Source organism: Corythoichthys intestinalis, chromosome 10 (genome assembly GCF_030265065.1).
Source record: "Corythoichthys intestinalis isolate RoL2023-P3 chromosome 10, ASM3026506v1, whole genome shotgun sequence".
Lineage (NCBI taxonomy): Eukaryota > Metazoa > Chordata > Actinopteri > Syngnathiformes > Syngnathidae > Corythoichthys > Corythoichthys intestinalis.
The window spans coordinates 9,939,469-9,951,830 of NC_080404.1; the positions used below are offsets into that span (position 1 = coordinate 9,939,469).

The following is a 12,362-nucleotide window of genomic DNA, read 5'->3' on the forward strand; positions in this document are numbered from 1 at the left end:
AATTTTTAATCGAGTTAATTACAGCTTAAAAATTAATTAATTCAAACCATCTATAAAATATGCCATATTTTTCTGTAAATTATTGTTGGAATGGAAAGATAAGACACAAGACGGATATATACATTCATCATACGGTACATAATTACTGTATTTGTTTATTATAACAATAAATCAACATGATGGCATTAACATTATTAACATCCTCTTAAAGCGATCCATGGATAGAAAGACTTGTAGTTCTTAAAAGATAATGTTAGAAAAAGTTATAGAAATTCTATATTAAAACCCCTCTTAATGTTTTCGTTTTATTAAAATTTGTAAAATTTTCAATCAAAAAATAAACTAGTAGCTCGCCATTGTTGATGTCAATAATTACACCATGCTCACTCATGGTACTAACATATAAAATCAGTTGGACCCCAAACGCCAGCAGAGGGCAGCAGACACCAAAAAACAAGTAACAAGCGGACATTACACTGTACCGTCATTTTAGTCTGTTTGAGCGGGGCATGTGCGTTAATTGCGTCAAATATTTTAACGTGATTAATTTAGAAAATTAATTACCGCCCGTTTACGCGATAATTTTGACAGCCCTAGTTTTAATGTAAGAGTTTGATATACTCCCACTGTGGTTGTTCATTATGTTTTATTTATCATTTACAGTGGTACCTCTACATACAAAATTAATTTGTTCCAGGACCTGGTTTGTATGTCGACATGGTCCATAAACCTACGCCAAATCCTTAATAAATGCTGCAGGTAAAATTACATAAGCAATTACACATGGCAAAACAAATAAATTATAAATACAAATCGGAAAAATAATAATAATAGTAATGTAATGAATTAGGTTGTAATGTGGCGGTTGTGTTTTGCATAGTGTTCCTGAACGCACCGTGACTGTCGAGAGAGTGAGAGAGGGGGCAGCAGAGATTTTCCTTCCTCTTTCCATCGGGTGACCATATTTTGATTGCCAAAAAAGCTCTTTTCTCTTGCCAGTGAAATAATGTAAATCAAACCGTAGCCTTACAACAGTACTAATTTGACAACAACAACAAAAAATGTCACTTTAGTCTTTAATGTTTTTTGCTTTAGCACTCCAACGTCTGTTTTCTCTGTTACTGAGCACATCAGAACCAACCACTGGGCAGGCTCTCTGGGAACACGTCACGGGCAGTACAGTAGTATTCTGTGCAAAGCCTCAGTCAATTTCAACACACGAATTGGTCCCGTGAAAAATGATGAAAACAGGACATTTTCATGAATTTATAAAAGCCCGCCAGACACTCCGGACAGATGTAAAAGGTGGACATGTCTGGGCAAAAGAGGACATTTGGTCACCCTATCTTTCCATGTTCTGTTGTTGTTGGCGTCGGCTACCGTGAACATTACCCGTGTTGTGTTGCACAAGTTCTGAAATAAATGATTGAAAACCTGACAAAGCTGACAACTTTCTTGCCAATGTTACAATAATAACAACATTAATAAAGTTGAAAAATTTTACTATCTGGACCTCTAATAAGGATCGTATGTTCTATGCAATCGTATGTCGAGGTACCATTGTATTTATTAACTCTTCCATGCCACAACTGAACCTTACCCAGACCAAAGCAGGACTCTTCCTATGGTTAAAGTAGGGCTCTCACAAATAATATAATATTCTCATGAACAACGAGATTTTAGTCTTTTTCATTTTGAGTGGGCCAAATCAATGATATTAAAAGTAAACTAATGAAAATTGACGTCGTAATTTAATTATTTTAGTAAGCCATGTAACTGTCTATGATCCAAGGTTTTGAACAGGCGTAATACTAGTGTGTGGCCAAAGGGTACACATCTGATGTTGCTCACAGTGGTCCTCAATGTGCTCAGGGAGCTTGTGTGTTTGCTCAGACACATGTAAAATTAGAGGGAACATTCCAGGCCATGCATACAATTGGATCCGAAACAGTGAAGGAAAGAAAAAGCAGTAGTGAAAATTTATCATTGCAAAGAAACTATCATTTTTGGCCAATTTTGTAATGTCAAAATCTGTACTAAACAAAACTTGACCTTTGAATGACTATACCTCTCTATGGACTTCCCACAAACGGTGTCCCATTTGTCTCTCAGTTCACTCAGCATGTCGTCCAGTTTTTGATTATCATCCTGAAGTGAGGTTTTGTCCTTGAGGGCTCGACCAGTTCGCGAAGTCGTATCATACACGGAGTGCTTGCTTCCCAAAGACTTCTGGAACTCCTGTTAGCAAGAAATCCATACTGATAGAGTACATATAATGCAGTAATTGTATTACAGTGCTACTTAGCCTTCAGTCTGCATTGACTGGAGCACTGTTGTTGTGACTTCTGCTTTGCCCAATCAGAGATCACCACAAAGGTTCATTTTTGTGTGACAAAATTTCTACTTGAGCATTCTATATCTTTCAACTGAGTGCATCTCAGATAGCATCTTAATCTGCGTGTGTATGTGTACTGATTAGGGACATGGCGCTCTTCATGAAAAACCAAAAATGGGTCAAAACTCAAGAGCCACAGCTCCAAAGAGATTATAAGTATCCCAAAGCACGGCCACCCCAAATACATTTGCTCTATCCCAGTATTATGACAGGATTAACACAATCTGCCAGTGCACCACTGCAAAGCAGGGATTATGTAGCCAACGATAGAATTAAAAGTGTGACTAATGTATGCACTATACTGTAATTCATCTGAATAGGTTTTATTGAGAATGTTCCCACCCCTCATTCTCTCGCAGTGAAACCACACAAAAGCAATCTTTTAAACCTCCGCGTCATTATTCAGATGTCTAAAAATACTCTACAACCCCTAGCAAAAAGTATGGAATTGTCAGTCTCGGACGAGCACTCACTCAGACATTTTATTATGTAGAACAAACTTAGGTAAAAAGCTTGAATTAATGAATTAGATCAAAAGTGCAACTTCTAGGTATTTAGAAACACTAAAAGAAATGAATAAAAAACATTGTGTTGGTCAGTAAATGTAACTTTTATAGAGCAATTGCAGAGAAGTAAATATAGAATCACTCCATTCTTAACAAAAAAATATGGAATTACTCCATTTTGAGTAGAAAATACAGACATACCCAGTGAATTTCCTTTCCTTAATTGGGCCCCTGCCTCAGATTGGATCTGCTTCTTAGTCAGCAGTTAAAAACAGTGCAGTTATCACACCTTGAAGGGCTGCTGGACCAAGTCCATTCACAAGAATCATGGCTCCAACAAGAGAGATGTGTCTTGAGACCAAGGAAAGGATTATTAAACTTCTTGAAGAAGGTAACGCTACATGTATGGTTGCCAAAGATGTGGGCTGTTCACAGTCAGCTGTATCAAAAATCTGGACCAAGTACAAACAGCATGGCAAGGTTGTTAAAAGTTAAGCCTACAGGTAGACCGAGGAAGATATCCAAACGTTATGACAAACAACTAAAGGCCATATGTCTTAAAAACAGAAGATGTACAACAAGACAAATGAAGAAGAAATGGGAGGAAGCTGGAGTCAAGGTATGTGACAGAACTGTGCAAAATCACCCCAAGGAAATGGGATTTTCATACAGGAAAGCTAAAAGGAAACCATCATTGACACTTAAACAGAAAAGAACAAGACTGCAATGGGCTAAAGAAAGGCAATCATGGACTGTGAATGACTGGACGAAGGCTTATTTTCAATGATGAGTCAAGAATCTGCATTGTACAAGGTGATGATGCTGGAACTTTTGTTTGGTGCCGTTCCAGTGAGATTTACAAAGATGACTGCCTGAAAAAAACATCAAAATTCACTCAGTCCTTGACGATATGGGGCTGCATGTCAGGCAAAGGCACTGTGGTTAAATCTTCAATAAATGTACAAGTTTACATTGAAATTTTAGACAGCTTTCTTATCCCTTCAATTGAAAATATGTCATTTTCCAAGATGACAATGCATCATGCCACAGAGCTAAAATTTAAAGCATTCCTTGGAGAAAGACTCATCCGGTCAATGTCAGGGCCTGCAAATAGCCCAGTTCTCAGCCCTATTGAAAACCTTTGGTGGAAATTAAAAATAATGGTCTACAGCAAGGCTCTGACCTGCAAGGATGACCTGGCAACTGCAATCAAAGAGAGTTGGCACCAGATTGATGAACAATACTCATCAAGTCAATGTCTCAGAGACTGCAAGCTGTCATCAAAGCTAAAGGTGGTGCAACTAAATACAAGAGATGTGTTTTGATTGGTATTTCTTTGTTTCTCATGATTCCATATATTTTTCCTCAGAATGGAGTGATTCTATATTTATTTCCCTGCACATGCTTGATAAAAGTAACATTTACTGACCACCACAATGTTTTTTATTCATTTTTTCCTTTAGTGTTTCTGAATGCTAAAGAGTTGTACTTTTGAACTAATTCATTATTTTTTTTAAAGCTTTTTATCTGAGTTTGTTCTACATAATAAAACGTCTGAGTGAGTGCTCGTCTGAGACTGGTGATTGCATACTTTTTGCTAGGGGTTGTAGTACACATGATAGTTCCTACATGTTGTTCAAGGTCAAAGTATAATCAAGATGCATTTTCAAAAGTTTCAAGCACTCGTTTGAATACTAGTACTCATTTTTACCGCTCACCTTGTGTTGCGACAGCTGCTTCTTGATCTTGTCCGGCTCATTGGCAATTTCCACTTCCGAGTCCAGTGTCTTCTCAGATTCATCCAACCACTCCATCAATTTACTCCAGTTTTCATGGAACTGAGGACAAACAAGATAAGCGTCTAGTATCTCCAGATAATGTTATTTTCATTACTGGTTAATTAGAATAGGCTTGAGAAGCTTGTGAGTACCTGTTTTGCTCTCTTTCTCGCATCGTCCAACACACGACCACGTTCCACAGATCGCTGCACCAGCTTCTCCCAGCGGCCTTGTACACTGAGGAGTAGGTTCTTGATCAGAACAACATCCTGCTTCTGGCTGAAGTACTTCAGATGTGTGCCTGTCTTGTCCAGCTCGATGATGTCATCCCTGTGAGAGTTGACCTCAGTCACAAACATCTGCAAAGAGACAGGTTACAGACAATAGCGTGTCATCTTAAAGGCTTTCAGTTCATTTACAAACAAAATGGTGAGTTTGTGACATCATCATCTTTGAATGAAATGACTTGTCCATAATGTGATTTTTGACTACTTGCTGTGGAAGTTGTGCAAGGGCTTAGGTTTGGTCTCAACATTGGTCGGGACGATATAACAGCATAACCTGCTTGTATACCTTTTGCTAGGGATGGGGAAATAATAAGACTAAACAGATTTGGTGAACGGGGGGCAGGGCTATATTTCTCACAAGTATGAACCTAATTAATTGATAGGCTAAATGATCAATACAAAATAAATATGTATTCACTTATACTAACTTTCTTGTGTAATGGTTCAGTTGATACCGTTCGATTCCAACATTTTGTTTTCCAACAATTTGTTTTCAAGAAACTACTCAAGAAACATTTTCGAAATTTACAGATTAAATGTCTGGATTTTACGAGCAAGTTTAAATGGCAATATTTCAACATAAATTATATTAACATAAAGAATAAGTCTAAACAAGTAAATTCAATACAACCAAAAAACGTTTTAGTCAGGGATTAACTAAAATAAACAAAAATGAAGCCTTCCTTCAGGTAAAACACTACTGCTTTTGTCCACAAGCATCTCTAAAGTGCATCAGTGGGTTGAGAAATTAGGGGAAACAATCTAAATCGGCATTAATTTTTACCTCGGTTATGATTAATGTATGACTATGTGAAAAAATGTCTGCATAGGCTGCAAATGAAATGCACTAATAGGTGTTAGGTTTCAAACGTGTAAAGTCACAACAAACTCAAGCCTTCTTTCCTTCAGAACTAGGCTGTTTACAAGAAGAAACGCATCGGCATGTTTTTTTTTTTTTTTTTTTACTGTCATCACTTTCTGAAACACAGGCTGGGTCTTGGGACCTCTCTCTCGAAGCAGCTTCTTGCTCACGTTTTGCTGGTTCTATAATTTTCATCAGAGTTCATTACGTTTCTCACAGTTTACTTAATATTAACAGTTGAAAACACATGCAGGAGGACACTTCTCTAAGCAGATTCTTACTCAGGTTTTGCAGGTTAGGAAGTTCATACATTTTAATGTTATGCTAACTCTGATGCAGGTCGGACCTTCAGTAGCAAAATTAGTGGTGTGTTTTCCACCTCCACAACATTGACGTCTTTTTACATTACTTACAGTGACTGCTGCTGCTGGTGGTGGCCGAAAAAAAAAAAAAAACTAATATCCCTCCTCTTCGAAGGGGGCGGCATGTTGTTGACATGAATCTGACATAAATCGAGTTTGTGTGAGTGTGCGTGTGTGGTGATCAAGTCATCAGCCAATCAAAGTCAAGACCAAAGTCTGAACATAATGAAAATAATTCACTTAATAATGGTTGGGTCAATTCTACCCTTGCCACATATGGGAAGGAAATCTAAATTACCTATATAACTGAAGTCATTATATAATGCAAATAAGGTTGCTTAGAAGTTGGTGGGGACAATTTAAGCATCCTGAAAAATAGGTACTGCTATGTCCCTAACGTCCCTATGCAAACCTACGCCTTTGAGGTTGTGTAACCATTCCCTCTGTGCAAGCATTACCTTGTGCTCATCGATTTGAAATAGAATGGTTTCAAGAATCAGGGAGGCAGGTGACACCATGTTCAGCGTTTGCTCTGCTTGGGTCAGCCAGTTGATGAAGTCCTGCAGAGAGTTATGGAAATCTGTGGCCAACGTCAAAGCCTCTTCCAGTTTCACCTGTGGACAAAAAAACGCAGTGAAGAGCCACCCTTTAACATGATATCTTGATTAAACACAGATGCAGTATGAAATCATCTTCACTGAGTCAAAATAATCACAAATACAAGCCCAAATCAAATGAGGAAGTACATTTTCACCATGGAGGTCGATGGTGAAACAGATTCTCGCTAATGGATTTTTAATTGAATGATGAGAAACATCCGTTGGGGCACATGCTCATGTCACACAGCCATGCTAACAATGTTAGCACGTTGATGTTTGATGCTGCATTTCCCTCATATGTCATTGAGAGGGCTAAACGTGGACTCAAGAGTTGTCAGTTCTCTATTCTATTATGGGAACACTTTGTTTGGCTGCAGACCGCACTGTGATTCTGGGAACGGGACCAAAGTAAAGAGGAAGCAAAATGGTTCAGCAAGAAGCCAGGCCATATTTGTAGTGAGAGAGTCACTTTGTTTTGTTGTGGGTGTGTGTCTGGGGGTGAGTGGGAGTGTGTGTCTGTATGTGTGTGTCTTAAAGATGGTTTATCTATTAAGGTACAAAAAAAGAACATGTTGATTATGTCTAGCTATCCTCACAGGTCTCATTTATATTTGTTACTGTGTTATTGTGGAGATAGCATAGCTAAGTGATATTGCTAATAGGCATTTTACTTCATAAACCTCCTAAAACCACTGAAATGCAGAAAATATGCTTTTGGCACAGCATGGACTTCAGTTATACCTATAACACATACACACACAAAAAACTGTTTTTACACATGCATTAAGCCACTGCATTACACATACTGTCACCAAGCATACATGAGAAACTGATTTTCATTCAAAATTTTCAATGATGTGCAACATAACAGTTAACAAAAACGCTCTAGAGTAACCCGAACCTCCATCTCCTAATTTTTATTTTCCCTCACTTCCTCACATCTAAATGCATAACCTCAATTCATTTTTAACTACTTAAGAACATAGGATGTACAGTACATTAAAATTGAAGATAATGTAAACTTTCATTCGTTCATTTTCCACGCCGCTCATCCTCACTAGGGTCGCGGAGGTGCTGGAGCCTATCCCAGCTAACTACGGGCAGTAGCCGGGGTACACCCTGAATTGGTTGCCAGCCAATCGCAGGGCACAATGAGACAAACAACCATTCATGCACACACTCATACCTATGGACAATTTTAATGTAAACATTTGACTTATATACTATTAAAAAAAAAAAAAAAGCAATATACATTAACATAAATAAGTACAAATGACTTACATAATGGACAATGAAATTGAATATATATTGAAGATAACGCAAACATTGACTTTTTTTTTATATCATAGGGAAATAAATAAGTTGCCTAACATAGGTAAATGAACAAAAATAAGTCCAAAGTGCACATTAACTATACTTCCAAATGTATCACATTTGAGACAAGCATTTCGGGACTTCATTGCAACAAAAAATGTTTAAAACCTTATTGTGTTCATTTTCACTTTAGTTATATTTGTTTTACCACGACAACAGCATTTAATGATTAATCTATCATTTATGATACAAATTAGAGAACATATATACAATTTTTTTTTTTTAATGTATTATATTATGTTAAGGATAACATAAAGCTTTCAAATTTAAAAAATTCTGTTCATTATTTCTGGGGTTAGACATTATAAAATGGATGTTTTCAAAGCAAATAAAATCAAATTAAATAAGTATCTTTAATGTTTTCCTTTCTCTTAAAGATCTTATCAATTTTCCGTTGCATTGCCCTTTTTTATCGCATGAATTCAACAAGCTCGTTCTTTTTTTTTTTTTTTTTTTGTCCCAGAAATATGTGCATTTGAACCAATCAGAACTAACTATCCATGCTGAACACATGCCACTATGTCAGCCAATTGAATGGACAACTGGAGTCCAGGCAGGGTTGTTTGTTGCGCGCATGGGCACATCGGCACGAGTCGACTGTCTCGTCGCACTCAGATACACATGCTGAGAGAACTCCGTGGAACAAATAAATAATAAATATCGGTGGAAACGGATGACGCAACACAAGCACTTTATTAAGTTTGTTGTTAATACAAGTGTATGTAAATCTGGCGTTAGTAAATTGTTTTCTTGCGAGATGCGTGTGTGGCAGCCTGGCAGGTTTTTTTTTTCAACATGGAGATGTGACTGTTGCCGTCATATTTTCGGGATCAAGCACCGTTCCCCCCCATTCCGCACCCGAATTTTATAACAGAACAGCGTACCGGACCATTCCGGCCCACTTTCACCCCTGATTTTTTGTGAAAACAACATCTAGATGGAGTCATACCTTCCGATCAGCAACTTTGGCTTGTGTCACATCCCATTTTTCCTTCAGGTTTGCAAGGTCCTGCTCTGTGTTGCCTTCCGGTGTAATAGAGAGCAGCTGTTGACCTTTGGTCATCAACTCCTGGTACAGCTCCTCCTTCACCTCCAAGGCAGAACACAACTCCTGCGTGATGACATGGCACAACAGTTATTTAGGGAAAATACTAGTATATTCTATGTCAGCAGTATAACATTAAAACTGCATGTCACCATGTCCCCACAAACAATTAAACAGTATCATGTTTGTACTTTAGTAAATATTCTCCAGAAATGCTGCTTTCAAAAAAGTTCCTTAGAAAAAACACGCAATGAAAGTACCATAAATGGAAGAAAAAGGAAAAGAAAACATTCCTGGAGACATGACATTCAGATTATTCTGAAAACTGTTTTAAAAACCATGAAGTCTTTTGGTCATCTTTGGCAGTGTGGAGCCAAAAGATTCATTCAATTTTCACAGAGCAGACAGAGCTGGCCGACTCCTCACGGCCGGACCATCTGCATGCGCAATCTCGCATTGTTAAACACGTACCAGATGGGCGTTAAGCTGCTCGCGGGCTGTGTCTGGTAAGCCTCCCACAGCCTTTGATGCCAACAGCTGACGTTCTGTGTCTTTCAGCCATTGCAGCATATCTTCCACCTCACCATGGAAACCCTGGGCCTACAACACAATACAATGTCAGTCAGACAAAAGGTGTCACAAACACTCATTGTTCGGAGGGAGTGGTTCTCATTTTTTTGGATTCATTCATTTTGCTAGCAAAACAATGTTTGACATACATTCTGTTGCATAAATATCAGCATGTAGATCTAACTGATAGGGAAAACAATGTGAAGTGATTGAACTATGTACATCAATGGTATTCAGTATTCTATTTGAATTAGGGCTGCAACCAGAGGTGAGTAGAGTAGTCAAAAAATTGTACTCAAGTACGAGTAGCGTTACTTCAAAATACTATTACTCAACTAAAAGTATAGTCATCCAAAAAATTTACTCAGGTACAAGTAAAAAAGTATTCAGCGAAAAGAATACTCAAGTAATGTAACATTATGAGTAACTGCTTATGAATATATATTTTTTTTAAATTGTATTTTTTCTTTCAGCACAAACTTATCGAAATAAACAGTTGTTATAAAAATAAATAATAAAGTTGCAGAACAACACTATCTGGCCTTTGCCAAAAAGGCAAAGACCCAGATAATAATGATTCTGTATAATAACCCATTACAGAAATACAAAAAAAAAAACAAATAATAATAATAATTTTACTCCGGTAAGAGAAAAAAAAACAACAAATGAAGTATTATTCATCCAAAGAGCATGTGCCCTGCCCTCTAGTGGAGAAAATAGTTCCTAGTTTGAATAGTGAATAGTTCCTTCATAATTACTTATGAAATGAAAAAGGATCATACGTACTGTATCTACAGTACGGTTTTCCGTGGTCAATCGGTGCCAAATGAAAACTGGGAGAGAGGTTTAAATCCGCGGTTTCGATTCATGTTGAGGGCAGCGCTCTATGTCAAATTCTTTATTTCAAACTCTTTCAGCCGCTTTTATCCAGGATCTTGTTCTTTCGTTCAGTAGGAACGTAGATTGACTGGTAAATCGAGAGCTTCGCCTTTCGGCTCAGCTCCTTCTTCACCACTACGGACCGGTGCATTACTGCAGACGCTGCACCGATCTGTCTGTCAATCACCCGCTCCCTCCTACCCTCACTCGTGAAAAAGACCCCAAGATACTAGAACTCCTCCACTTGGGGCAGGATCATCCCCGACGCCACCCTTTTCCGACTGAGATCGATGGTCCCTGATTTAGAGGTGCTGATCTTCATCCCAACCGCTTCACACTTGGCTGCGAACAGCTTCAGTGAAAGCAAATGAATATCGGCCCCAAAAATTGGTTATCAGCCCCTCCAACTACTAATAATTAGTATCGGTCCTGAAAAACCCATATCGGTGAATCTCTAAACAACACAAAAGACAATCTAACTCTCGACATTTCTGATTTTGATGCCAAAGTTGTGAATAAGACTTAATCTAAATGAATCCTTTTCCAAAAAAAACAATATTACATTTTAATATGTTTATATACCTGGAGCAGAGCACTTTCCAACTGCTGCTTCCTCTGCTCTGTCCTCTCCAGAATGGCTTTCCAGCGCTGGTTTAGGTTCTCCAGTTTGCTCTTTAGGCAAGAGGCTTCCTCTCCAGCACTAGATTGCACAAGATCATTGCCTGCTTTGTTCACTGTCTCAACTGTTGATTTGTGAGCCAAAACGTCAATCTGAAGGACCTGAAGTGAAAAAAATGAGCACAAAGTCAACTAATTATGTATTCTCAACAAGGCGATAAGAAATGACAACATTTACATGATGTTTGGCCAGCTCAATCTCAATGGCTTTAGGGTCTCCTCCTGCCTTTCTCTGCTCATTGAGCATCTCCTCAGTGTGGCTCATCCAGGCCAGCAGCTCATCCAGCGCATGCTGGAACTGTCCCAGTGCCAATAGACCTCCCTCAAGTTTGTGCTGTGGTAAAAGCATCAAACATTAAAATTGGGCAATGAGCGAGGGTACCATCAGACATCTTTTTATTGTTCACCACCTGTCGGCTGATGATCTTCTCATCCAGGTTTTCCCACAGCATCTTGAGCTCGTACATCGGCTCCTGGATGGCGCATCGGTCAGTCTCATCGGTTACCTTTTTCAGCAGGAGGCCCGCCTGGTGGTTCAGGCGCTCCATTTCTATCTGCAGCTGGTACGCTTCAACTTTGTACTCCTAATACACATGCAGCAGAACAAAGTGATATTGACAATCAATGAATGCATAATTCTTTACATCCTGTTTGATTTAATGATTTGAATGCACAGTACATTTTGGACTGTACCTTCAGCTCAACAATTTGCTGCTTGACAGTTTCTAGATCGGTGCCCACAGGTGACATGGAGTCCAGTTTGCTCTCCAGGATATCCACCCAATCAAACATACCCTGTGTGCAAGGGAAAATAATATGTTGTTACTAATGTTCCCTCTAAACTGCACGTGTGCACAATCACGCAGTGCTTGCACATACTCAGCACACAAGAAAGTCCATGCAGCGTACAAAATACAATTCAACAGAAACGTATTGTAGCGTCACTAGGACCACTGTAGGCGACACAGTGATGTGTCAGCGCGTTCGATACGGCAATGTGATGCTCCATTGATGGGTTACTACACCA

The 12,362-nt window shown here is 38.6% G+C and overlaps 1 protein-coding gene across 13 annotated transcripts in view; it reads right to left on the reverse strand.

Annotated features, from left to right (window-relative positions):
• The window catches only part of dst (dystonin), a 255,373-nt gene that overhangs the window by 37,053 nt on the left and 205,958 nt on the right, over positions 1-12,362 (reverse strand). For all 13 annotated transcript variants that reach the window (XM_057848283.1, XM_057848279.1, XM_057848273.1 and 10 more), the window contains 10 exons: positions 12,029-12,130; positions 11,746-11,919; positions 11,514-11,669; positions 11,240-11,437; positions 9,680-9,808; positions 9,113-9,274; positions 6,649-6,804; positions 4,832-5,038; positions 4,620-4,739; positions 2,069-2,238 (listed from right to left, as the gene is read on the reverse strand). In XM_057848283.1, the coding sequence (XP_057704266.1) occupies positions 2,069-2,238; positions 4,620-4,739; positions 4,832-5,038; positions 6,649-6,804; positions 9,113-9,274; positions 9,680-9,808; positions 11,240-11,437; positions 11,514-11,669; positions 11,746-11,919; positions 12,029-12,130 (1,574 nt within the window). The remainder of the gene's footprint in view (positions 1-2,068; positions 2,239-4,619; positions 4,740-4,831; positions 5,039-6,648; positions 6,805-9,112; positions 9,275-9,679; positions 9,809-11,239; positions 11,438-11,513; positions 11,670-11,745; positions 11,920-12,028; positions 12,131-12,362) is intronic.